At 40.0% G+C, this 27430-nt stretch overlaps 1 protein-coding gene and 1 long non-coding RNA gene across 5 annotated transcripts in view; one reads left to right on the forward strand and one right to left on the reverse strand.

The window, feature by feature from the left end:
• LOC135498813 (endothelin-converting enzyme 1-like) overlaps nt 1–14680 on the forward strand; it is a 29585-nt gene extending 14905 nt beyond the window's left edge. For all 4 annotated transcript variants that reach the window (XM_064789274.1, XM_064789275.1, XM_064789276.1 and 1 more), the window contains 9 exons: nt 571–660; nt 1202–1326; nt 1747–1969; nt 2400–2576; nt 3000–3211; nt 4116–4308; nt 4976–5137; nt 5895–5971; nt 6675–14680. In XM_064789274.1, the coding sequence (XP_064645344.1) occupies nt 571–660; nt 1202–1326; nt 1747–1969; nt 2400–2576; nt 3000–3211; nt 4116–4308; nt 4976–5137; nt 5895–5971; nt 6675–6780 (1365 nt within the window). In that variant the 3' untranslated portion in view covers nt 6781–14680. The remainder of the gene's footprint in view (nt 1–570; nt 661–1201; nt 1327–1746; nt 1970–2399; nt 2577–2999; nt 3212–4115; nt 4309–4975; nt 5138–5894; nt 5972–6674) is intronic.
• Nucleotides 14681–25543: 10863 nt separating this feature from the next.
• LOC135499246 (uncharacterized) lies at nt 25544–27165 on the reverse strand. The gene is made up of 3 exons (XR_010449275.1): nt 27087–27165; nt 26619–26693; nt 25544–25736 (listed from the first exon to the last, which is right to left on the reverse strand). It is a non-coding gene; the product is annotated as an uncharacterized LOC135499246 (long non-coding RNA).
• Nucleotides 27166–27430: the final 265 nt, after the last annotated feature.

The following is a 27430-nucleotide window of genomic DNA, read 5'->3' on the forward strand; positions in this document are numbered from 1 at the left end:
TGGTTGCTAAGGTGAATGTGATGGTTGCTGATGTGAATGTGATTGTTACTAAGGTGAATGTTATGGTTGCTGATGTAAATGTGATGGTTGCTAAGGTGAATGTGATGGTTGCTGATGTGAATGTGATTGTTACTAAGGTGAATGTTATGGTTGCTGATGTGAATGTGATTGTTACTAAGGTGAATGTGATGGTTGCTGATGTGAATGTGATTGTTACTAAGGTGAATGTGATGGTTGCTAAGGTGAATGTGATTGTTACTAAGCTGAATGAGAGTTAAAACCGAGGTTCCTTGAATCTGGTGTCTATGCCAGGGCAGGTTAAAGACCTCACCAAGTGAGAAACATGAGTAGCTTGCGTGGACTCAACCTCTCGGCGAAGTCAGGTTCACTAGGCCAATAAACCCAACCGGTGCCTAACCGTAGTGGCACGCAGGATACGCTCATCTCGCCTTGGAGGAGGAATACTCCCTGGAGAAAATCACCTACAAGTGCACAGTAAAAGTTGAAGAAGAAGAATATCATGACGGTCACGTCAGAATAACCACAGCCATATTTCAAATCCATTTCCAGTTATATTCGGCGCGTGAAGCCATCAATGATCCGTGGAGAATGTACAATCTAATGACAGTTGACGACTTAAAGGAGAATTTTAACAATATGGTGAGTTTTATGATGATTTTTGTCATACCTGTATTTGTCTTTCCAAGTTTCAAATTGGTGATAGTGCAGCCTCAATCTCCATATGCCGATATTATTGGTTTTCCGGAGTGGCCAGACTTGAAAGCCTGGAATCATTGTGTACTTCAGTTTGTAGTGTGTGGTCCATAGGAGCATGTCCATCAATCTCGTCCCCAAGGAGACCATTCAAGGTTGACATTGCCTCGCATAAGCATTGTAAATTTGAAATTGAATTTGAAAATTTCAAATTGAGTGAAACAAACTGAATACAAATTTCAAGAATGCTGTTTTGTGGACTGCTCTAGAAATACTATACATACCTAGTTTCAGCAAATTTGCATAATAATAAACTGCACCATGGCTTGGTTTATAAAGTTCTGTATTTTTCTTTTTTTGACCCGTGATTGATTATGAACGGTGTACTCCTTTAAATACCCTAGAAATAAATCAGTAATCGTAACTGGTAAATTTGACCTTTAACTTGAATTTTCAGTTGACCTTGACCCTTGACCTTCTATTCCAGATTGACCTTGATGTTTACCTGGCGGCCATGTTTGGTAGGCGAATTTCAGGAACGACCAAACTCCTCGTTTCATTTCCGGATTATTTCACAAAGTTATCGGCATTGGTCAAGAAAACGAAAACAGAGTAAGGAATAACTTTTAGATTGATAGAACGGAACTAGAATTCCTGGCTCTTTGCAGCGAGATTGAGGCTTAAAGGGACAATATAGGCAGCAGCTAGGCAGGCGAGATAAAGTTACACAAAGTCACCAATAGGGGTCTCTCACATCTCACAGTACGTCGAAATGATTCACGCTTGTACGGGGGATATATTTAGTGCTGAATCTGACTTGACCCGGGTCCCTTACTGTGTATATTAGTCACTTGAAGATGGCCAAATTAGCCTCTCTGCTCCTGCCTATAGTCCCCCTTTAATATGAGATAGATGAATGAATGTCTGTTGGTTGAGGCGAAAAGTAGTAACAAATGAAACATACTAAAACTTTGAAAATATATTTTTTGATAAAGAAACCCAGTTGTTTCAATTTTTGTTTTTCTCTTGCAGGACTATCACCAACTACATCATGTGGCAGATCGTCGAATCAGTGTTGTCCTATCTCCCGAAATCCTTCCGCGAGGCTCACGTCCGTTTGCTCGGCGTCAAATCCGGCGTGAGTACGCCGAGCGAGAGGTCGAAATTCTGTGGCTCGGTCACCGGGAAGTTATTCGGGTTCGCGCTGTCCGCTCTCTATGTGAAGGATTACACGAAGGAGGAGGCTTTGAAAACGGTATGTTGATTGGAATGGGAAAATAGTTCTGGTCGTTATCCTAAACTGCTTCCACCAGGTTTAAAGTCGAGTTTTAAAGTCATCGATATGAAATTTCACATTGAAAAGTAAATATATCAAACTGAAGTTTAAACTATTTCACTGCATTAAAGAGTTTAGGAGCGTGCCTGAGGTTTCGACTCTGTCCAGAAAACGGTATGTTGATTGGAATGGGAATATTGTGATAAACAGCATAAACAAATCCGGCCCTGATAGCTAGTGGTCAACACTGGTGATGAGGTCCGGGCACGATCGGAGGGAGAACCAAGCGTTGTATTTCTGGGTGAACAGGCCTGGCTTTCTAGAAACTAGAACTCCTGGTTCCTCAGAGTCCTTCCAATGAAATGTGCTCCTCCTCTTTTTGTAACGAAATATCTTCTCGAACCCCCAGGGTAAGACAATTGTCCACTATCTCCGCGAGAGCCTAAGAACCCAGATCGGCGATCTCAAATGGATGGACGAACCGACGAAGAAAGAAGCGTTGATTAAACTTGACGGAATGGGGTTGGCCGTCGGGTACCCTGACTGGATCCTAGACCAAGAGAAACTGGACGAACACTACAACAATGTGAGTACATACGAGTTCCTTTGATCAGCTCGAGTGCCCGCACACGAGCGATTTCACAATCGCTTTGACATGCGATCACGGTCGCATGCAACAAAAATTGCTTGTTTGCACTGGTTAACGCAGGTGGATGCAACAAGAATCAGTGATTGCAGGATGATTGTTAAACCCAGGGATGATCTGCAGACATCCTTTCGTCGGATTGAGTCGCAGTGACATTTGTGCTGTGCTTTTGTCTGACCTTAATTACAAATTTTTCGGGTCTTCCAAAATTCTGATTTTATTCATGTTTTGGCAATTTGGGACCAAAACTAGTGTCCTTAATAGCTAGGTTGTCCTTGCTAGAGAGGTGTCCGCTAAGCGAGGTTCCACTGTAATCAAGACGTTCGCAGTAACTGTGAGTTGTTGAATCATTCTTCCTTCCAGATGACTGTATCTGACCAATTCATCGAGAACTGCCTGAATGACGGGGTGTTCACTCACGAGAGGGTGATCGCCAAATACGGGACGAAACCGGATCCGACCGAGTGGCACATGTATCCTTATGAGCAGAACGCCTACTACAGCCTCACTATGAACAGAATGGTCGTACCGATTGGCCTGATGGAGCTGCCGTTTTTGGACTTGAGAGCGCCAATGTAAGTTCTTTGAGTTTCTTCATCCTCGGGAATTATTTTTGTCGAAATTACAGTAGAACCTCTCTATTAAGGACACCCTCGGGACTGACAAGTGCTGTCCTTGATAGTGAGGTGTCCTGATTAGAGAGGTCAAATTGAAAGGAAACGAATTTGGGACCAAAACTAGTGTCCTTCATTGCGAGGTTGTCCTTAATAGAGAGGTGTCCGCTAACAGAGGTTCCACTGTACTGAAGAAAAGGAATTTTTTGGAATGATTCAAGATAGCCTGGCCTGGGATTGAACAAAATAAATTTATTGATAACTAGAAAGAGATTTGTATTTATTTCGAAATGGTTTTTGAGACAATATTTGGTATATACAGCAGAACCTCCCTTAGCGGACACCTCTCTATTAAGGACAACCTCTCTATTAAGGACAACCTCTCTATTAAGGACAACCTCTCTATTAAGGACAACCACTCTATTAAGGACAACCTCTCTATCAAAGACAACCTCTCTATTAAGGACAACCTCTCTATCAAAGACAACCTCTCTATTAAGGACAACCTCTCTATTAAGGACACTAGTTTTGGACCCAAATTGGTTGTTTCTATTGAATCTGACCTCTCTAATCAGGACGCCTCTCTATTAAGGACAGCACTTGTCAGTCCCAAGGGTGTCCTTAATAGAGAGGTTCTACTGTATTTATCTCTGAATGGCAAGGATGCTATGGGGTTGGAGACCGGCTGGCAATCCTACTGGCATCTGCTCGAGGTATAAGCTTTCTAGGTGCTGAAGGAAAGGCCCTGAAACTCAGGATGCAGCTTATCTAAATTTTTCTGTTGTTTTGTTTTTTTATCAGACTTCCGGAGGCCTGAGAAAGAAGTGAGGTCAGCTATTTTAAAAAGTGTTTACAAATTTTTCAGGGCAGTCAACTTCGGGTCGCTCGGCATGTTCATCGGACACGAAATGACTCACGGATTTGACGTTAGAGGGCGCAACTACGACAAGAATGGAAAACTAAAACATTGGTGGACGGACAGCGTTCTGGGGAAATTCAAGAATCTGTCGAACTGCGTCATGGACGCGTATGGAAAGTATGAAGAGTTTGGTGTCAAGGTCAGTACAAACAGGTTCAAGGTCAAGGTCACAGGGTCAAGGTCAAAAAGGATTCAGTAGGATTTATAAATCTTGCACTGATACTGTCAGATTTTTTTAATCTGCTACTTTGGGAATTTAAGAACATGTCGAATTGCATATGGAAATTTTGCAGCGGTGAAGGTCACCACTGGAATACACCATTCTACAGAAAGGGCATATTCATAAAAAGTCAAGGTCATTGTTATAAAAAAACTTTTGAGGTGCCTCATAGTCTAGTAGTTGACTACCACGGAATAGGGCCTTGGCTGCTGGCTACCAGGCAATAGGGCCCTGGGTGCTGGCTGCTGGCTGCTGGCTACCACACAATAGGGCCTTGGTTCGATCCCGGGGAGGAACCAGGAGTGTATTTCTGGATGAACCGGCGTGGCTTTCAGGGAACGAAAATTCCTGCCTCACACAAAAAGGTTTGAGGCTCAATATGAGATGAATCATTGAGGGTCTGTCGGATGAGACTGATAGCCGTGGTCCCTTGTACCTGAGTGTCTATGCCAGGACAAGTAAAAGATCCCACATAGGTGGACAGTAGCCTAGTGGACTCCATACCTTCGGCCAAAATCTGATAGGGTTATGACGCCGGTTATGATAATGATAATGCTAATAAAAATATCTCTCATTTCATTTCCAGCTGAACAGCAAATATACTGTCAATGAGAACATCGCCGACGATGGTGGTTTGAAAATCGCGCTCAACGCTTACGAAAAATGGGCAAATGATCACGGTACATTCAAGCGCCTACCAGGATTAGACTATTCCCCTGAACAGCTATTCTATATCGGATTTGGCCAGGTGGGTAGAGTGAGTTCGCACCGAGGAGAAATCAAAATTCCATCACGTCCGAGTTCTCAGAGTTTATGCCTATACATGTTCTGGGTTTGTTTTCTCTTTGTTTCGTTATGGCACTTTGCCAGATCTGCCTGTACCACCTAGTGTCGGGAAAACAAACCACCTTTACGATAGGTTTTCGAGCTCAAAGACCCTGGCCAGACAATACCTCAATAACAACAGGAATGTTGGTTTTTCAAAACAAATTTTTTCACTAATGTGTGCGTTAACTTAACACAGTGTTATCTCCTTCAGTTCAGTTCTGGATGAGTCTTTATTTGGAAATATTTCTTGATCCGGACGCTCCGAGAGTCTGAAGTAAGACTCCCGAGTCTGAATTAGGACTTCCTAAAGGGTGTCTGAATTCGAAAACCTATACTAAAATCGCAAATCGGGTAGTGAAACATTTGATCGGGAGGTATCACAAGATACTGATAGATGGCAGCGCACATCAATTTCAAAATGGCGGCGTCGCTTTTCAATCCCCGTCGATATTTTTGAGAAATTTTGTTTTTAAATATTTTGCAGCTCATTTTGCTGTACATTTCTTTCTGTGAGAAGATAATGAAGGAGTCTTAATTCAGACTCGGAATCTGAATAAAGAATCGTCCAGAAGTGGGTTAATGCCAGCGTTGGGGACGAGATTTGTTTCAAACAACGGGACAGTCGGTAGTAATCTGGTTTTAAATCTACTGTGACGCTTCATCTTATCATTTTGCAGACTTGGTGTACAAGCTACAGAGCGCAGAAAGAGAAAACCTTGATGCTGACGTCCGTCCATCCGCCGCACAGCATACGGTAAGCTCATCGTGCATGTCAGTGCTGTTTCGAGTTAATAATAGTTATGGCCCATTGAGTTTAAAGGACCATTGGCATTATTAAGGGCAATATTACCGAGCTGTCGGCTGCCCAGTCACCTCCTGTTCTAAATAAGTAGTTTCCATCAAGAAATTGCACAAAAAGAGGAAAAAATCAAAATCTGACTGAATTATCACGCTTTTCCGATGTTGACTCCGATAAGATCCAAGTTAGCTCTCCATGCATTGATTCTTTCCACATGGAACAATCCGCATGAACAATGGGAATTTAGGCCTAGGTGCGAGCGGGCTTTGTTGGGACAATAGACCTAGGCCTGATTTCTTTTAAAGGGTAACTCGTGTCAAATTTCACCATATAATGTTTTAGCTGTTTTTGACAAATGACTACGTCACTTTCTCATAAATCGGTAAGGTTTTCAAATCGAAATGCACATTTTCTAGAAATTGATGGTTAAATCCCGCCTGGACGGCTCGCTTCGATGCCGTTTTCGTTGATGACGTCACAACATGGAACATTTTCGCGGTCGCGGTGGTTTACATTCAGCGATTTTATAATAAATCTAATCAAAAATGGAAAATTTGAGCTTTACATTTGTGATCAACAATTAAAAACGGACGTATTTCCGCAAAGTTATAAATCACATCATAGTATCACTTTAACATAAAGTTGTTTTTCCTTTCAGGGTGCGAGGAGCCATTTCAAATTCAAAGAAGTTCGCCCAAATCTTCAGTTGTAAGGACAACAGCCCAATGAATCCTAATAAGAAATGTGATGTCTGGGGAAGCTGATCATCTAATGTAACAGCTTAGATAGTGTATCTGATGTACATCGATTGTGATAATCAGCTGTTTATTCTATCGGACACATTCCTGTCTCTCTCTTTTTGGTGTGTGTGCAATGAATGGAACAGCTCTTCTGTGTATATTTGCTATACACGCTGTACGATGTATGGCTATTCTACCAGATGGAAACATTCCCTCTTTTTCTGATGTAAATATTTATTCGATATCGGGTTTTTGGTTTTTAGTTTAGACTGATCATTAATGTATTTATTTAAGTTTCACGTTGAGTCAGGATGGCCATAGACAGTTTCATTTATTCAGTATGTGACCTTGTCTACAGTCCAAGTCACAATTGACATCCATCCTGTTTCGCGTTAGTGACGCGTGAGTTGCGAGTGGCCTGCCAATTACGCAATTTTAGGGATGACGATTGTAATTTGGACTGTAGCAGAAGTAGGCTTTCAGGGTTTTTGCCAAGATCGTTCCGAGGGAAGGGCAACATTTTGTGGAGGGGGCAAAAAAATTATTTTCTAATTTTAAATTTTTGACCTTTATAATTATGCATGTTCAAATAGATTTCATCACAAACGAATTCACACTTGTTATGAAATGCAAAATTATAGTAACAACAATTTTAGGTCTAAAATGATTTTCGCTCAATTTGTTTTTGGCAGAGATCCAGCTTTTTTTCTTCTTTCTCCACGAGTGCGCGCCAACTATTGAGAGAGCCAGTCCCATAAGCGCTGATTTCCTCGCAGTGTTGTAAAATGTTCATTCACCTCTTGCATTTCGTCATCTTTGATCGTGTTTTAATTTTTTTCAACATTTATGTTCATCTGTTCATTTGTTTTGTTTAGTATTTATTACTTTCATTTCATTTGTCACTTTTTGCGGCAAATGACGGCTTTCTGCAGATTACCAAAATGTTATTACAGTAGAACCTCTCTTGGCGGACACCTCTCTAATAAGGACAACCTCTCTTAGCAGACACCTCTCTAATAAGTACAACCTCTCTTAGCGGACACCTCTCTAATAAGGAAAACCTCTCTTAGCGGACACCTCTCTAATAAGTACAACCTCTCTTAGCAGACACCTCTCTAATAAGGACAACCTCTCTTAGCGGACACCTCTCTAATAAGTACAGCCTCTCTTAGCGGACACCTCTCTTATAAGGACAACCTCTCCTAGCGGACACCTCTCTAATAAGTACAACCTCTCTTAGCGGACACCTCTCTAATAAGGACAACCTCTCTTAGCAGACATCTCTCTAATAAGGACAACCTCTCTTAGCGGACACCTCTCTCATAAGGATAACCTCTCTTAGCGGACACCTCTCTAATAAGTACAACCCCTCTATTAAGGACACTAGTTTTGGTCCCAAATTAATTGTTTCCATTCAATTTGACCTCTCTTATCAGGACACCTCCCTATTAAGGACAGCACTCGTCAGTCCCGAGAGTGTCTTTAATAGAGAGGTTCTACTGTAAATACGAACAGTGTAGCCCTATAATAATTATGTAGAGAAAACTTGGTGGCTTCTAAGCATGATGGCCCAAGGCGTTCAAAATTGTCCAGATAGACACTGATTGTTGTCAGTCATGTCAATACTATGGTATGTCACCAATATAGTGCCTTAAATTTGTGACTCGCTCTACCAAAACTGGGCGCTTGTCGCATCTGAACTTGACAGGTTGATACGGACTTGTTGTTCATTTCCCTATTGTAGACCTTTTGTGAAATCTATTACAAACTGATTTGGTCACATTTCACAAAAGGTCTACAATAGGGAAATGAACAACAAGTCCGTATCAACCTGTCAAGTTCAGATGCGACAAGCGCCTAGTTTTGGTAGAGCGGGTCACATTTGTATATTTTCAATTATGACATTATAAAATGTTACTGTTGACAATTTTGTTGGAGAAATGGTTAATAATTACCTTTTGTGCCTTAAAGAAGTACAGTGGAACCTCCCTTAGCAGACACCTCTCTATTAAGAACAACCTCTCTATTAAGGACACTAGTTCTGGTCCCAAATTGGTAGTTTCTATTCAATTTGACCTCTCTAATCAGGACACCTCTCTATTAAGGACACTAGTTTTGGTCCTAAATTGGTCATTACCATTCAATTTGACCTCTCTAATCAGGACACCTCTCTATTAAGGACACCTCTCTATTAAGGACACTAGTTCTGGTCCCAAATTGGTAGTTTCTATTCAATTTGACCTCTCTGATCAGGACACCTCTCTATTAAGGACAGCAACTGTCAGTCCCGAGGGTGTCCTTAATAGAGAGGTTCTGCTGTAATTCGAAGCAGTCATTGATACGAAAGTATGTGTTTTTGCCAAGATATCATTATCCAACAGATCTAAGTGTTCCAAATTGTTGTAAATATAATATTTAGGATTAGAATCATGTATTACTACTGTGTGTCGAAAATTTCTTTTTTCAGTTTTCAAATCTCTCAAGTTTCTATGAAAGAAATTGATGGTATTTTTGACACAGTACTTTAAACAACAGATCTTAGTCTTCCAATTTGTTGTACATATATTTTATAGAAGTTGTCTTGCTAAACATGTATTACTACTGTGTGTGGAGAAAAAACTTGTCAGTATCCAGAGATGTGATGCTGTGAAGTTAGATATTTTTGCCATGTCACTTTATGCAACAGATCTGAGTCTTCCAAATTGTTGTAAAATATATAGTTTTAGAAATTATATCGCTAACCATTATATAAACTACTATTGTGTGTCATAAAAAACTTACTCTCATTTCTGAAATATCTAAAGTTAGTGGCCAAAAGATGGTGTTTACAACATAACATGCTTATTATGCCACTGATCTCAGTCTTCCAAAATAATGAGAGTATATTTGGTATAAGATATTATATTGCTAGACATGTATGACTACTACTGGGTGTCAAAAAGTTCTCAAGGTTTTCTTTGACACAATAGTATATGCAACAGATCTACGTCTTCCAAATTGTTGTAAATATATTTCAAGAAAATTATATTGCTTCACATGTATTACTACTGTGTGTCAAAAAAACTTTACAAAGTTTTCATTGACATGATATTTTATGCAACAGGTCTGGTCTTCCAAATAGCATTCCGCGAAGTTACTATTTATAGCTCACAAGGTCATTTGCATAAGATATTGATGACGTTTTAGTCACGTGACAGTCGGACATCGACACTTATTTCTACGCATTTGAGCTTATTTCAAAGTCAATTATCTTTGACCCTGCTTTGTTTTTAGCATGAATGATACCATAGAGTCAGAGAGAGAAATATTCAGAACAATTATGTAGTATTTCCAACACTCGGACATGTGCCAGATTGAATCTAACTGCCCTAGTTAGAAAGCCTGAATCCATTACGAAACCGCATGTTTGTCCGACATTGCCTGTAATTCAGCGATGGGGAAATAGAGGGCAGCAGCTGCAGTGACGTCATCTTCGCGGAATGCTATTGTTGTAGATAACATAGTATCAGAAATTCTAGTGCTTCAAATGTAGTACTACTGTGTGTCAAAAAAACTTCACACAGTTTTCATTGACATGATATTTTATGCAACAGGTTATGACAGGTCTAAGTCTACCAAATTGTTGTAGATATATTTAAAGAAAAGTATATTGCTTCACATGTATTACTACTGTGTGTCAAAAAAACTTTACAAAGTTTTCATTGACATGATATTTTATGCAACAGATCCAAGTCTTCCAAGTTGTTGTAAATATACATAGTATTAGAGAATTATATTGCTTCACATGTATTACTACTGTGTGTCAAAAAAACTCTACAAAGTTTTCATTGACATGATATTGTATGCAACAGGTCTAAGTCTTCCAAATTTTTGTAAATATACAAAGCATTAGAAATCATATTGCTGAACTTGTAGTGCTACTGTGCGTCGAGAAAAATACTTTGCAGAGCTACTACTGGGTGTTAAAATACAAGATATGCAACAAATCAAAGTCTTCCGAAAAATGTTGTATATTTTGTAAATATTTTATCAGGGTGCTTCATATTTAAATGTAGGTTGCGGGTTCTTTTTAAAGGGTGTCTGTAGGCAGCAGCAAGATGGGGTAAGATAAAGTTACACGAAGTCGCCAATAGGGGTCTCTCATCTCGCAGTACGTTGAAATGATTGCGCTTGTACGAGGTATATATTTAGTGCTGAGTCTGACATGACCCAGGGCCCTTACTGTGTATATTAGCCACCTGAATATGGCCAAATTAACCCCTCTGCTCCTGCCTATACATGCTTCCCGAAATTGGTGGCTTGCATTGGAACTAACTTTTCCCCCCTTGTCCGTCATTAAAGGCATTCAAGTGTGTTGGTCAACCATGACTATCTCCTTTGTCCCTCCACCATAAGGCCTAGTTTCCCCTTATGACATCACTATTTCGGACACTCAGCGCCCCATTTCTGGACAGGTGTATAGTCCTTCTTTAACGGGTGTCTGAAGGCAGCAACCGGATTGGGTAAGATAAAGTTGCACAAAGTCGACAATAGGGGTCTCTCATCTCACTGTAGACTGAAACTTTTCATGCTTGCTTGTGCCAGGAATATATTTATTGTTAGATAAACCATGACTGAGCTTCCCAACTTTGAAATCTGACCAGTAGTTTGCCCTCCAGAGCCCCAAACAATGTGGACAAAGCATCTCCGAACGGAGTATAGATGAGAGAGAACTGTTTGACGCTTATAGACAGCTAATTTTTCTGACAATTTTGCGAATTGAGAATGTTTGTCAACCATAAAGTTGAAAATGCTTTTCTTGGTTTATGAAAAATGTATGTAATATTTGTTGCCATGGCAACTGCTTTGTTAGTTAGGTTATAATATGTATAATCATGATGCATCACCAAAAATGGACCATATTTTTGTTTTTGTATTGGCATGGCGACATAAAAGCTTTCCTTTAGTTATTAGCATGGCTAATTAGCTCATTAACCATTATTTCATTTAAAATGCATCATCGTTTCCATGGTGATGTAATGCTTTTGTGTATATATGTACATGTAGGTGCTATTTCAGGTTACGGTTTGGTTGCCAAGGCAACATGACAACAAAATCTAAAGTCTTCCATAGATGTTGTAATTAGCTTTCTTGTTTGAAACATGTATCAATTAACATGGCTAGTTAGCTCATAAATCATTATTTCATTTCAAGTGCATCATTGTTTCCATGATGATATTATGTTTGAATCATGTACTGTTCAGCTGATAGTTAACTAGCTCAGTGTAGTGAGTGAATTAGGCCCCATTAAAAATTGTTTGTTTATCATCCCTGCCTGCTTCACTCATTTCGCCTGCATCCAAATGTCATCTTATTATATAATTTCAGAGGTCAATTACCTAATTCACACTTCACGCAGATAAGAAAAGTGGTATTATGGGAAAATGGATTTCGTTGCGTTTCTGATAAAATTCCTTGTCTGATGACACTAAATATGTTTGTTTTGGTAATTTTGACACCAGTTATTCATCTTTTTGAATGAAGAAACACGCACTGTCAAATTACTGCTCATCAAATATTGTCCTAGGTAATTTAAGTCCACGTACTTGAAAGTGATACTATGATGTGATTTACAACTTTGCGGAAATACGTCCGTTTTTAATTGTTGATCACAAATGTAAAGCTCAAATTTTCCATTTTTGATTAGATTTATTATAAAATCGCTGAATGTAAACCACCGCGACCGCGAAAATGTTCATGTTGTGACGTCATCAACGAAAACGGCATCGAAGCGAGCCGTCCGGGCGGGATTAAACCATCAATTTCTAGAAAATGCGCATTTCGATTCGAAAACCTTACCGATTTATGAGAAAGTGACGTAGTCATTTGTCAAAAACAGCTAAAACATTATATGGTGAAATTTGACACGAGTTACCCTTTAAGCTTTGGAGGCGTTGGGCTCCTGTTAAATTGTAGATCTGTATTGTGTTTGTTGTTGTCGACGTGTCCTGGAACAAGTTTGGCATCCCCCAGATGAATGGTAAATGATAAATGTCATTTGTATCGCGCCTCAAAGCGCCCCTCTCCACCTGTCGAAAAAGTAGCGTTTTTAACTGACTCTTGAACTGTTCAATGCCTGTCTGTGCCCTGAGGGCTGGTGGCAGTTTATTCCATAGGCACGGCCCGCAGCTGGAAAAACGGCGCTCACCGTACCTAGTTTGTGTCCTTCTTGCTTCTAGCAGATTAAACCCAGAGGATGCTCTGGTGATCCTTCTTTGAGGGGTCGCAGTTAAAAGTTCTTTTAGGTTCACAGGACCTAGTCCATTTACCGACTTATAGACCGTGAGTTGAATCTTATACTCGATAGCATTCCGCGAAGTTACTATTTATAGCTCACAAGGTCATTTGCATAAGATATTGATGACGTTTTAGTCACGTGACAGTCGGACATCGACACTTATTTCTACGCATTTGAGCTTATTTCAAAGTCAATTATCTTTGACCCTGCATTGTTTTTAGCATGAATGATACCATAGAGTCAGAGAGAGAAATATTCAGAACAATTATGTAGTATTTCCAACACTCGGACATGTGCCAGATTGAATCTAACTGCCCTAGTTAGAAAGCCTGAATCCATTACGAAACCACATGTTTGTCTGACATTGCCTGTAATTCAGCGATGTGGAAATAGAGGGCAGCAGCTGCAGTGACGTCATCTTCGCGGAATGCTATTCGCGACCTGATGGGAAGCCAGTGTAAGTCTATAAGAAGAGGTGTAATGTGTGCCGTGTAATATATGCCGTGCACAAGCTAACTCTCTTGTAATATCCGAACCTGGAAGCGTATGAAACAGTCTGGTTATCCTACATGATTTGTAACTCCGGTGTGACAGCGGATATAGTCCCCCTGGAGTCATAGTCCGGTAGCATTGTATTTGACCAATTAAGCAGCATGATCTATTGTACCACTAACCCTAACCAAAACATTTAGCAATGCGGGCTATTGTTACACGGACTATCAGCCCTAGGACTACTATCCCCGTCACACCTGGCCTGAAACAAGCTCCAGATCAAGCGCATATATGCACCTGTGTGCATGTAGACATCTGGAAATGTACGGAAGACCAAATTAGGCAGGTTTCGCAAGCTTACATTTTACGTTTACGTTTACGATTACGATTTGATGACATCCTGACGCAAAATTTGGCGCCGACGGAGGACCTGACGCAATGACGCCATCGACTGAGGTGTGGCTTCCCGTTCGGCTGAAAATCCTTTGATCTATCACTCAGGTTTAACCACCGCTAAATTACATATATGCACCATGCATTCTTCTTGAAATTATGAGAATATATAGGTAATATACTCGTATAAGAGTGTCTAAAATTCGAATTGAATCCATTCATCACAAGCTATAAGACTGGGCTTTGACTAAATCGTAATTTCACTTACGCGTAGCGAGCGATTTACGCGTAAAAAAATCCCGTTGAGGCTCTTCGAAAACGTAAACGTTTACGGAAAACGTAAGCTTGCGAAACCTCACTGTTTTGACATTTCAGTCACTTTATCTTCGTGATAACAATGTACCGGGGACAAGTCAATGGCTGATATGAATAAAGTCTAGCAAATGCTTTTACTTCAATTTTGTACAGAAAGGCCAAGTGTAAATGTACATGTAGTTTTAGATAAAAGCATTTACTACTCTTTATTCATATCACCCAATGGCTCATATGAATAAAGTCTAGCAAATGCTTTTACTTCAGTTTTGTACAGAAAGGCCAAGTGTAAATGTACATGGAGTTTTAGATAAAAGCATTTGCTAGTCTTTATTCATATCACCCACTGTCAGTAGAAATAACCGAGTTGTTGTACACTCCTTACATTGTCATTTTCTTGTCTATTTATGTTCATTTCAATAATTACATTAAAATCCTTGTATCATTTGACATGTCATTTTTCCTTGAGTTGTGTTGCGTGCAGAGGATTTGCTCATGTTGGAACGATACTTCTATTACCAGTTGATAGCTGTTGCATCCATTGCTGGACGAGTGTCTCGGTCTACGTAGATTGTGGGATTGCACCATTCTCCCCTCTTGGCTTCCAGCAGTTGGGACCGGTGTAACATCTGTTGTTGTTCCCCATGTTTCAGTGTTTCCAAACAATAGGCAGCTAGAGAGACCATGACTTTTCAATAGGGGGGATACACAGAAAAACTCGTCAATCTATTTTTGAGCGTTCCCAAACAATGAGGGGAAACACTCAAAAACAGAAACACTCAAAAACATTACACCGGTATTTTCAGTTCTGTGGTTAAATATGACATTGGGCAACTCAAGTTTGTTGCCGCCCCCAAGTGTAAACTCCGGTCGTCTCACGGATCAATTGGCACATTCAGTGAAGGAATTCTGTCAGGACTTCATTCTCATAATGAACAGATTTGCTCGTTGTGACTGGAGGTGTCCACAGAATTCATGGGGCAAACTCGGAGGCTTCCCCGCAGGGAATTCTCATGCAAATTAGTTACATAACTGAAAAAATGTAACATGCACAACCGTGGCTCTGTGTTGTATATCAACTGGGGAGGGATTGGCAGTTGGCTTTGACGTGGTACGCATGCGCCTGGCTTCGCCCGTCTTCAGTCCAGCCGCCATGTTGTCCAAATATGTCTTCACAATTTGCTCCCACAAAAACCAAAAATAATCACGGTAAGAACATATAAAAACTCTAAATTTCCACCCAAACTTTTAGTTTACAACACGAGTATCACATTCAGTTGTTTAATTAGTTTCAAAAGTCGACTGAGTTCACATATTTTGGGTTTGAACATTGGTAATTTTCGGGACTTGCGCCGCGTGGTATTTGTAATATGTAATGATCAGGAGAACAAAAACCAAGAATTGAAATTTATTTTTTGACTTTGATAAGAATGATCGTAGCTCCTACTTTTGTAAATATCATTATATCAGAAGAAGAATTTTATCAGTAAATTAATATTTAACTCTCCGTCAGTTGAACGCTCTATGAAATGTACAGCACTTAGTAGGATTGAATTCTGCCATCCATGCGCCTGTGAACGAGGTTCTTCGTCGATGTGCCCTTTGTCCAGTACATCACACACAATAAGTCCACACCGAGCTTAAACCTGAGGGCGAGCTTGTGGGTCATGTTGATTATCATCGTTAAATCCATGTTTTGGGTACCGTGCTGATTGAATGTATAAATTTGCTCTTGGTAAAACTTTTTCACCCATGAAATTAAGTTTGACACAAATTCTTAGGTTGACGTATCCGACATGGATTACATAACCATAGACCAGCATTGAATAAAAGGCCTACCGGATTATATCCCCACCATTTGTTTACTGTGGTTTTTGGTGTGGCCTTCCAATGTTTTGTGCACAATAACGCATTTCCACTTTTATATTTGTACAGAAGTTATACGTCGTGTATTAGAGACGTGTCGCTGTCACGAATCCGTGTTTTCCAGGCGGAATTCGACCATTCTGAAATCACTTCAATGTTGACAGATTGCACAGGCACCTGGATGTTATAATGAAATGAGCGTAGTTTCTGAAAATAAATCTGAATCTGAATTATTTCTACTTGGAGTAGATTGTCCGAAAATAGAAATAACCAAAATGGCCATTGCATTTTAATAACTTTTCTCCTGAGTACTTGGATTGTTCCAGCCTCTGTTGTTTTACAGTTCAGTACATGCCTTGCTCACATTGGCGATTTAGATGTCTTTTTTTGTAGGCAACGCGGCAAATGCTCCGGAATACGAATCTCTTGCTCTGGACTTTTGCAGTTTGAGGCGAAACGTCAGTGACTTCTTGTCCGCTTATAGACCACCTGCAATAATAAATTTCGGCCATTTTGAAAAGGCCGTTTTCACAGGCAACGTTTGTTCACTAGGACATAAAAGTAAAAATAGACAAGCTTAATCAAGCAATTTACTTGAAGCTGCCCATGCCTTTCAAAGTTCATGATAATTTGAATGCTTTTGATGATGATTTGATTTTAAAAATGATTTATTTCGTGGTAAACTGACGCCGCCTGTGAAAAGGTCTCTTCAAAATGGCCGAAATTTATTTTCATATTCGGTCTATTGTTTTTCAGGACCCATATCGCTCCAGTGATGTTGATTTTCCTCAAGTCAAACAGTGGTGAGATGCCATTAGACTTGATTTGTACAGGTGTAGTACGTCTTACCTACGTGACCTATGCTGCCGTATTTTAATCTCTCGTTTTATTTTGTATATTTGCAGGTCCTTCATGTCCGAGTTGAACAAACCAACGCCATGATGAAAGCCTTACGTATGACTACTACAATGTTTTAATTGACACGAATGCCATTCGAATCCGACTTTATATTTCCTTTTTGTCTGTAACCTTCTTCTTTCTTCTGTATGTTTTCAAAGTGAATTAATAAACGTTATAATTGATATCATATCTTCCTTCTTTCGCCAAAGGTTACGAGGTCAGTTAGCGCACTAACAAATATCAAAAAATCTTTTTTGATTTTTCTTCTTATTTGTCTTTGGATATGTCTCTCAATAATCTCTAAACAACTTCCACCAATCCTTTAAACAGTAATGAATCAATAAACTAATGATTCAATCTGTTTTCTTCTTGGATTTTATGATTGTCTCCTGTTCTGACGTTATAAAACATCTTCTCTCCTGTGTTTTTTCTTCAAAATTGTACTAAGTCCACAGCAGGCTAAAAAATAATCGAGCGTGACTCCGCTCCGTAACTTTTTCCATGGTTTTTTTTCGAAAAATACGCCAAGTACAAAATCGCTGAGTCATCCTTTTTTCCTTTAAAAATTCTTGAAAAATACGCTAAGTCCACAAAACTCGAAAAATAAATTGTGCGTGACCTCCCCTCGTAACTTTTTTCCTCTACAAAGTTACGGAGCGAGGTCACGCTCGAGTTTTTTTTGACGTTTTTGGAGCCTATATTCTGAGGGTCCCCCTTTTTTTGGGCAAAATCCGTTGATCCAGGAGTGTATAAGGCTTGTAATCCTTTGCAAAGTTCAATTGTTATTGAGTTGAATTGTTATCTTATTGTTCAACTATCAATACATTATTAGTCTTCAAGGCTAATATTATGTGCCAATTGAAGTTTAGTGAGCGATGTTGTCAGAGTTCTTTGATCAGTTCACTGAACAACTTGTGTAATACCAAGTGAATAGTGTAAAGTATTTATGTGTTGCGCAGAAGAATGCAAGTTTGATGTGTACAATTACTGGTGAAAACGTCAAAGGAGGAACTTTGAAACGATCTGTTCGTCTCGGAATAGGCAAGCCTATGTGAACAGTTTCAAAGTCCCTTTTTGACATTTTACCAGCAATTGAACAGAAATAGCATCAAATATGAATAATTCTGCCACACATAAATAGTTCACGCTATACAAAATGGTGAAAAACAAGTTGTTCAGCAAATTAACCAACGATATCTGGTAACTTTGCTCACAAACTCAATGCTGCACATAATACAAACTTTGAAGAAAAATGTATTAATGGCTGAGCATAAAGATAAACATTCAACACAACAACAACAATTGAAGTTTACAATGGACAACATGCCATATACACTCCTGGATCCACTCTTAGAATTAAAGGTTTTCAATGTGGCACGTGTTACAAACCCCTTCCGGTTTTCTAAATCAGATAGAAAAGCACCAAGAAGGATTTTATATCATTTTAAGCCGAGGAACCTTTTCCGTTTTCCTGAAAACCTTGGAAATCTCTAAGGTTTTCTGGAGAATAGAAAGATTCGTGCCCATAGAAGATCATGAAAACCTTTATTTCTAAGAGTGTTGATAGTTCGTCAGCTCAGAATAAGTTAACTAGTTCCCGGTAATCTGCATGTTCGAAAGTCTGTCAATGACTGAATTAAAGGTTCATGGAATAAAGTTTGCTGTTTGCAAACCGTGCTGCGGCTAAAGATTAATAAATTGTTTGAAACAAAACTGCAGATATAACTAGTAAACTCTGAACTGACTACTATTTTCCATGTTTCAAATAAAAGGATGAAGTTGAAGTCGAAGGAACCAAAAATACGTAAATTTTAAACACAAGTTTTATTAAAAAAACTACCAACCATTTTCACAGTACACGCAAAGAAGGCGAAATACTGTAAAATCACAAATATAAGACCATTTTTGTGAATTTCAACACAACCCAAATTTACGTAGCAAATAGAAAGTGATAAGACAGCTTCAGTGCTTGTGAAGTCTTACAGTTTACGCTACAGCTGCGGAAGTCAAAGGATATCCCGCAGCCGCATTTATTCCTTCGTTAAAGTTCATTAGATGGTCTTATAGAAGTGAGATTAAAGTATTTTTACACAGTCTGAATCAAGTACCGGTAATTGAGGCCTAAATCTTAATCTGTTGTACAGAGTATTGCCGTCAGTTAATTGTTTCTTTAGAATATCTTGAACAGTCTGGAAGGGGATGGATTTCCATACATTTCATTTGATTTGGATCTAAGGTCTGGATTGGTAGTATGGTTTTTTAAAAAGGGCGATTGATAATGATATCTTAATGCCCTGATAATTCCTTTCAAACATTTTGAATGTTGGTGTTGCTTTAATGACATAGATTAATTCAGTTTATAGGTTTTTTTTTCTCAATTGATATTCTTAAGAAACAACTTCGTACTGCAGCAGTTTAATGATGTTGTTGATAAACTAATTTCTACTTTTGATCACAACGGAATATCCGACATCTTAACATAAATACACATATACGGGGTGTCACAAATGTTTTCCATTTCTGATTGAATGTTTTCCCAAAATGGAAAGGGGGCTGAATGAGGGTTTTCGAGGACACCAGACTTGAGGACCTGGGTGGTCCATGGTGGAAGGTGTAGTTCGAGACTATGACAAAGTTTTTATAGACAAAAATACTTTTTGAAATCACCGTCGCAAGTCAACCTACAACTGCCACGGCTTTGAATTGAAACTTATACATGATATGTTCATCAAGTATACAGGGTGTTGATTAAAACATTTTGAATTCCAGTTTTGTAAGAAGTACATGAACTGGATAGATTATACTTAAGTTAGTATGCAACCAATTCTGAGAGATTCTATTTCTTGATGGTAAAAATCAAATTGGCCAAGTCATTCAGAATAACGGCTATTAGCCCTCAAGACTGTAACTTTGTTTTGATTAACACCCTGTACTTGTATTGATATATCACAAGCTTGTGATATCAAACTCCCAGCAAACACAGTAATGCGGAAAAATTATTGGACAGTTCGGCCCTATTATCTCATTCAATGGAATATACAGATTGAGGGCCCACAATGGCAACATCAACGGCTCTGTGGCAGTCACACAATATGGACAAAGAGTCCCGGAACTTGTATATTCAATTGAATGATCGTGACATCACTCAATGATGAAGGTCTGAGCACATGTTTTCAGTGACTCTCACATTGCCGGCCCCTTCCAGAGGGTGGTTTTATGGAGTAGTGGTAAGAGTGTTGGGCTCTCGTGCGAAAGATCGAAGGTTCGACTCTGTATTGAACCTTTTTTAAAACTTTTCTTAGGCGAAAGTCTTATTTGCCCGTTTTAACAGGAAATCTTTTTAAACAGGAGACTTTCGTTAAATGATATACAAAAGTGGCCGACTTGAGCCAAGAAAGTTTGCCGGAATGGACAGTTTTTTTTAACTTGATTTTTCTTCCACAAGACTCTGTAAAAAAATCTTCACGAAACTAAAGTATGGTGGTTATGCACTTTGAAAAAGGATTTTTGCCCAACCAAAATCTTTAATCTTCATAACTTCCTTCAGCAGCAATCTGGGCCTTCCTGTCAGTATAAGCCAATCAACAAGCCAACCTGTAAATCACTGAACACTCATTGGACAATAGGATAGGACTAATTCCTCAAGTGACTAAATGTACTTTCACCTTGATGAAGATACACCTGAGATGGAACAATCGTTTCACCAATGGCCAACACTGTAGCCCTGTGCATGAACCTGATCACATGTAGCTTGAAAGATTGCCCCATAAATAACCAATGCAACTCTTCTCAATTTCTTACAATTTCCACCTGATACATCGAGTATTCTGGTAATAAAAGCAAAGACTCAAAGATCATTACATTGCCACTGACAAAGTTCATTCTAAATTTCTGGTTTTCCGATTCACTCAAACGAGATTTCCCATGTTCAGGTACCATGTCAGGTTCATGCATTGGGCAACAGAGCAAAAAGAGAGGTTTCGCAATCTTACGTTTTTCCTTACGTTTTTCCTTACGTTTAAGTATTCAAAGCGTCTGTGACGCACGTGCATGCTCCTGTGATTTCTCAAAAAGAAGGGGCTAATATGCCATGCCTTTGACTTACACCACAAAACTGTTCTTTCAGATTGTAATTTTGAAACGTGAACTGAAACGTAAATCACCAGCAATGCGAAACCTCTCTAGTATCTAGTTACACTTGTCATGCCTTTCCAAATTTGTAAATCTAGTACAAAGTGTCAAATAAAACACAGTACTATTTTTGTTTCTGCATTAATTTTGTAAATCAGTAAGACGCTCTCCCCACTACTGCCCTGTCTTGTTCATTTCATCTGACTATCAGGGCATTTTTCAGGATTTTAGGTGCATGTTTTCATTGACATGTAATAGCCTGAATTTCAGACAGAGATTGGGAGAAACCAGAGTGTCGTTCTATACACAAACACGCTCTCATAAGGCCACATGTTTTTTATTTCTTGGTTTACGGGAAGAGCTTTTAAAAATGTATGGTCGGGTGGTCGAAATGAAATTAAAAATAAAAATAACCCAAATAGCTATGTATGATCGGAAGAAATAAAATTACCCAAATACTGCTGGAATCAAAGTTCAGAACAAGGCGCAATGTCTTAGTCGGGGCTATTTCCCTCATCTAGATGGCTGATAAGTTGTGAAAGTGCACAAACATTGGTTATCACACAGTGGATTTTATTTTATTTCTCATTATCTTATCTAATTATGATGGGTCGGGCAGAAAATAAAATAAAAAATCGATGATTTTCAGATTTTATTTTTTTTCCAAAATCCCAAAAAAGCAAGTCGGTCGGACCCGTAAACCAAGAAATAAAAAACACGTGGCCTAATAGTGAGGTTTCACAAGCTTGACGTTTTCGAGGCACGTTTGTTTGTGAAGTGAGCGCTCGACGCAAGGGCCCAACGCGCCGCGTAGCGGCAAAAAAGCGAAGCTGGCGAAACATTTATAACGGGTCACCGTCACTTATTATTGGACTTATAGCGCATTTACGGGGTTGCAACTATTTTGCTTTATAGTGTCACCAGGAAAGAAAAGCATGCGACCTAACGCCGATCTATTTGTATAAAGTGATAATTGGAAGGTATATAGTAGGAAATATCAATAAAATAATCATTCCATGTCGTCTTTTGAGGGCATTTTTGATTGTAAAAAATATATGTGTACGTCACCGTAGTCTCTGCAATGATAATTTTATCAGAGCAGTCTCGCGCAAGTAGAAGTTCTTTACCTATTAGTTCTTCACTTATTAGTCTCAACGTCTGGCGCAAAGCCAGACGTTTTCCATTACGATTTCACTACGATGTTTGACAAGAAGGAGCAGTGCGCGAGATATGCTAATGAGCAGACGTCCCTCGCTTGAGTTTCTGAAGAATGTTCCATATCGCGCTAAGCTCATCACTGCTGATTATGACAGGCGTTCAACGGTAGGTATCTGCTCCCCAACTTCCACCCTAATACGGTACAATAAGTTACCATTTGATGGGAATGGGACAATGCCCTCACTGTGTATGGAGTCATAGGGATAAGAAGACATTATTCATTAGTGTTGGTACAAGTGATTTTGCCCAAAAAGCATGCGCATTCAAAAAACAAAATGCAAGGTATCACGTACATGACCATGACGACGTGCAGAAAGTGCACTGGCCAGTGCATACCCTATGGCTATGTACTAGTAAACATGGTAAACATGAACAACATCATTATTCATCGGCAGTTCATTTTACTCCGAGCTTCTCCTGAAACATAGCCATGATGATTAGGCCTACCATGTACCATGACCAATAACAGCACTAGTAGATCATGTAGGCCTATATGTCAACAAGTTCACATGAACCGTATAATCCCGCATGGCGCATGTGGGGCATGCGTCTAAACCAAAGCCCCAAAATCACTTGTTTTGGTCTATTTCACTTGTGTTTCCCCCGTCTCCCAGTCCATAATACATTTACAGTTTACAATCCCCGATCATGGCCCAACAAAAGGTCATCGGTTGACTAAAGGAACACAACTGTTCAATGGATTTATAGTTGAATGCGATCAAACTACGTCTTTTCAATCGTGGATTGTAAATTTAACCCCATGGGCCTAGGGAAGGCCCTATAACAATACTTTCGACACAGTTATTATCTCCGCTGCCTCCACCATGTTACACACAGTGCTCACTGCTGATTCTAAAATGCGCCACCTAGTCAAAACAGGACATATGTTCTTCTAGGAATAGATCTCTTTCCAATATTTCGTCATTCCACTATCGTCATCACCTCATCATACTTTCATTGACATTACAGGCACACATCCACAGAGCACTCTTCAAATCATCTACACAGTGGTTATCCAACTAGGATTATAAAGGTAATTTCTTAGCCCCGCACAGTGGGTTTCAGTCTTGATAAAGGGGCACTATTGCTAGCAGCTAGGTAGGCAAGATAAAGTTAGCCGAAGTAGCCGATAGGGGTCTCTCGCCCCTCAAAGTCCGTCACAACTATTCAAGCTTGTACAAGGAATACATGCAGCGCTGACTCTAACAAGACCCAATGGGAATGTCGCACAGTCATCTGTCAAAAACAAGACCTATGTTGTAGTATGATCTCTTGCCAAATTATATTTAATAATTGCACTATCGTCATCACCTCATCATACTTCATTGACATTACAGGCACACATTGACATAGACCACTGTTGCAATCAACGACACAGTCGCTATCCAAGTAGCATTATAGAGGTAATTATCATTATCATACCTCATTAGCATGTGAACCAATCGCGTCGCGTCCTTTGCGATCACGGCAAAGCCTCATGGAATAATGTCTTTCATCGTTGAATAATTTTTCATATTCCATGCCTACAACTTCAATTTCTTCATATTCCATGGCTAGAAGTTCAATACTAATATAATATCCAAGATAAAGTACAAGAAGTAGTCAATAGGGGTCTTTCACCTCTCACTGTATGTCCACACTATTCACACTTGTACGAGGAATACATTCAATGCTGAATCTAACAACACCCAGTGCCCTTACTCTGTATATTAGTCACTGGAAGATGGCCCATTTCACACCTTGCTTCTACTTCACCTATAGTCTCATTGCAAACGCCTCAGTTCTATGATATCACATTCACTTTCAGCTGTCATGCAACGCAACAACTGTGCTATCTGCCATCGCACATCAACGAAGAAGTGCAGCGGCCCATATTCCACCTCACGTCTGTCCGACCAGCTGCAATCCTCGAGGACGCCCCACTGTACCACGATTTCACTACGATGTTTGACAAGAAGGAGCAGTGCGCGAGATAGGCTAATGAGCAGACTTCCCTCGCTTGAGTTTCGGAAGAATGTTCCATATCGCGCTAAGCTGACCACTGCTGACCATGACAGGCGTGCATTGGACTGGTACAGGTTGGAACTGAACATTGAATATGCTGGTGGTGACGCTTTCTGATGAGAAGTTGGTCGTGACTGATGCAGTATCCTTGGACTTGTCCACAGCATCGTTCAATCATTGCTCTCTGAGCTGCCTTGATTCTGTACTTACCCAAATACTAAGACCAAATGCCTGTTGACTGTGCTTTAAGAGAGACTGGCGCCATGCCTAGAGATATGACTGACCCCTATTGGCAAATTTGTATGACTTCATCTTGCCTACCTAGCTGCTGCCTATAGTCTCCCTTTAACTGCGGAACACTTGAAAGTCGATAAAATGCCATGTTCCACCTTTTAATGTGTTCAGACCGCCATTTTCAAAATAATCAAGTCAGGACACTGCCTTCTAGTCTCATAATAAATTTTGCTTTCCTCAATAATAACATTTCTTCTTCTTCAGTGCTTTCATCATTCCAAACTTCTCCTCCTCTCACTTTTACAGGGGTACAGTCATGGCAATCAAAACCCAAATACTAAGACCAAATGCCTGTTGACTGTGCTTTAAGAGAGACTGGCGCCATGCCTAGTCTCTCTTAAAGCACAGTCAACAGACACCAACCCCCTCAGACTCAGAAACCACAAACGCCCAACCCTTCCTGCTACCTTAATACTTCTGGATCAGTTTCATACATCACAAAGTGGGTATTGGGTTGGGGCATTGGCGTAACTGCGACCGACACTACGTGGCGCTGGCTGTCAAACGGGGTATTTCATGGAGTACCATCAACCATTTTGAAATACTAGTACATGTAGAACCTCTCTATTAAGGACACCCTCGGGACTGACAAGTACTGTCTTTAATAGAGAGGTGTCCTGATTAGAGAGGTCAAATTGAATGGAAACAACCAAGTTGGGACCAAAACTAGTGTCCTTAATAGAGAGGTTGTCCTTAATAGAGAGGTGTCCACTAAGGGAGGTTCCACTGTATTACGATTCATAGATTAGCTTCCATGAAGAAGGCAATGAGCGTCTTTTGCCGATTTTAGAATTTTTAAAACGTTGATGTAAACTTTTTTGTAAATCGTAAGCATGGGAAACCTCACTAATGTAGTTATTGACCAACCAAAAAAGCATAATTTGAAAAGGACTAATATAACTCAAATTGAGTTTTAAATTGCAGCTGAAACTTTGACAAGTGTAACTAGTGTTCGACATTAAGTTTTACAAAGAATTGGCCTTGCCTTAAACTGTTCACGTGTTGTTTGGCGAGGAAAGGTTCCCTCCTTTGCCGATACGTCGTCCTCGTATATAGATCACGTGACTTGATGACGCCATTGACGCCATTCCACCTGGAAAACAAAATAACGGAAGTTTTAGGATTTTGCCAATTTATTAACAACAAAACAAAGGAACTTGTCAGGGTTGCAGGATTTGGTCGCGAACAAGCTTAATAAAACTCTGATACGACCGAGGCCGAGCTTGGCACAGCCGTCCTTGGGACCAGGAGTGGAAAGACCTAAATAGCTCGGGTGTGGCCAAAGGCAGAACAAAGTGGGGAGCGATTGAGGAGGCTCCCGCAAAAAGATGGTCACAGCCCTTTGTTCGAATGGACAAACAGTAATTAGAGAAGCCAAGTTCAATGCCTTACATGGGCTTGTCATCGTGAAAGCAAGTCTTCAGATGAATACTTCCTCTAATTTACTGCTGGCTTTATCTAAAAAGGGTCATTTTTCATCAGTAACTTACAGTCAGAGGAGTAAAAAGAAGGTATCATGTGTGGAGAAGGAGAAGGCTTTCAAATGAGGACATTTCCGGCTGCGTCATCAGAAACCGCCTTTTTCATCAGTGTACCCATTGGGAAGAGGGTTATTAAAGTCGCAAGGTGGCGAGATCACCAAAGACGACAACACACGGATTTGACCATAACAATCAACATAACTCACAATCTCGCACCAAGGTGGAAGCTCTATGAAATGTACAACACTACGCGTGATCGAATTCTGCCATCTGTCTGTACACGAGTTCCTTTGTTGATGTGCCCTGGTGTCCAGGGCATCCACAGCAATGATTCCATGCCAAGCGCTGTGCATTTCATAGAGCTGCAACCTGAGGGCGAGCTTGAGGGTAATGTTGATTATGGTCACATCCATTTTTATTTTCCCTCCAGTCATTGTGGTGGGCATGTTTCGGCCGATATCAAAGCCAGTTTAGAGTTGCGCAAGTCAACTTACCGTGTGTAGTATTGTATCTGCTGTATTATCTGATTACCTGTGGAGTCCAGCCGCTTCGTGTGTATGACATCCCACCTGGAAAATAAAGATAAAACAATTTTGAGAATTGTAAGTGGGAAGTGGACATCACGGTGTTTCCGACAGTGTCGCATGCAGCTGGCGACCTGGCGATTTCTATCCCAGGATAGGTCACTATGTTTTGATGAATTATCAAATATCAACACTTGCTTTTTGCTTTTCTGTGTTGCTGACTGTATCACGGTCTGACTATCAGGAATCTAAATACCCAAGGGAACTTGTTTGTCAGCGGAGTCAATGGAAGAGAACCTGTTTGGAGAAGGAGGCGACTTTCTGTTCCGAGCCTTTCGGCTGCGTAGGAACTTCCTGCACAGGTAATGCAATAGCCATCACCATCATTATGGCGGGTTTATTGTGATATGAAAATGTGCTCTCTGTTCTACTAATTACCAGTTTAAAGTAACATTGCTGTACTATACTTTACTTGCCTCGTATGGTACTGTGTCCGCGTTATCCTTCTTTGCCGAACCCGCGATCACCATGAAAGACTAGGACTAGGACTCGATGGCCTTGTATTGAACATTGTTAGTCAGACTGCTGATTATGGTCCATCACCTAGCTAGGATTGAGATCACCGAGGGATTTCTGGACAGAACCTTTCACCTCCTAGCATCATGGACCACCGGCTGTCATCTCTTACCACCATGGACACCTCGACCGTCATCTCATATCATAGATCAAGGGAAGTTATGTGGCCAAAGCTAAAATTATAAAAATCGAAAAAGGTTTCAAAA

Source organism: Lineus longissimus, chromosome 14, assembly GCF_910592395.1.
Source record: "Lineus longissimus chromosome 14, tnLinLong1.2, whole genome shotgun sequence".
Classification (NCBI taxonomy): Eukaryota; Metazoa; Nemertea; class Pilidiophora; order Heteronemertea; family Lineidae; genus Lineus; species Lineus longissimus.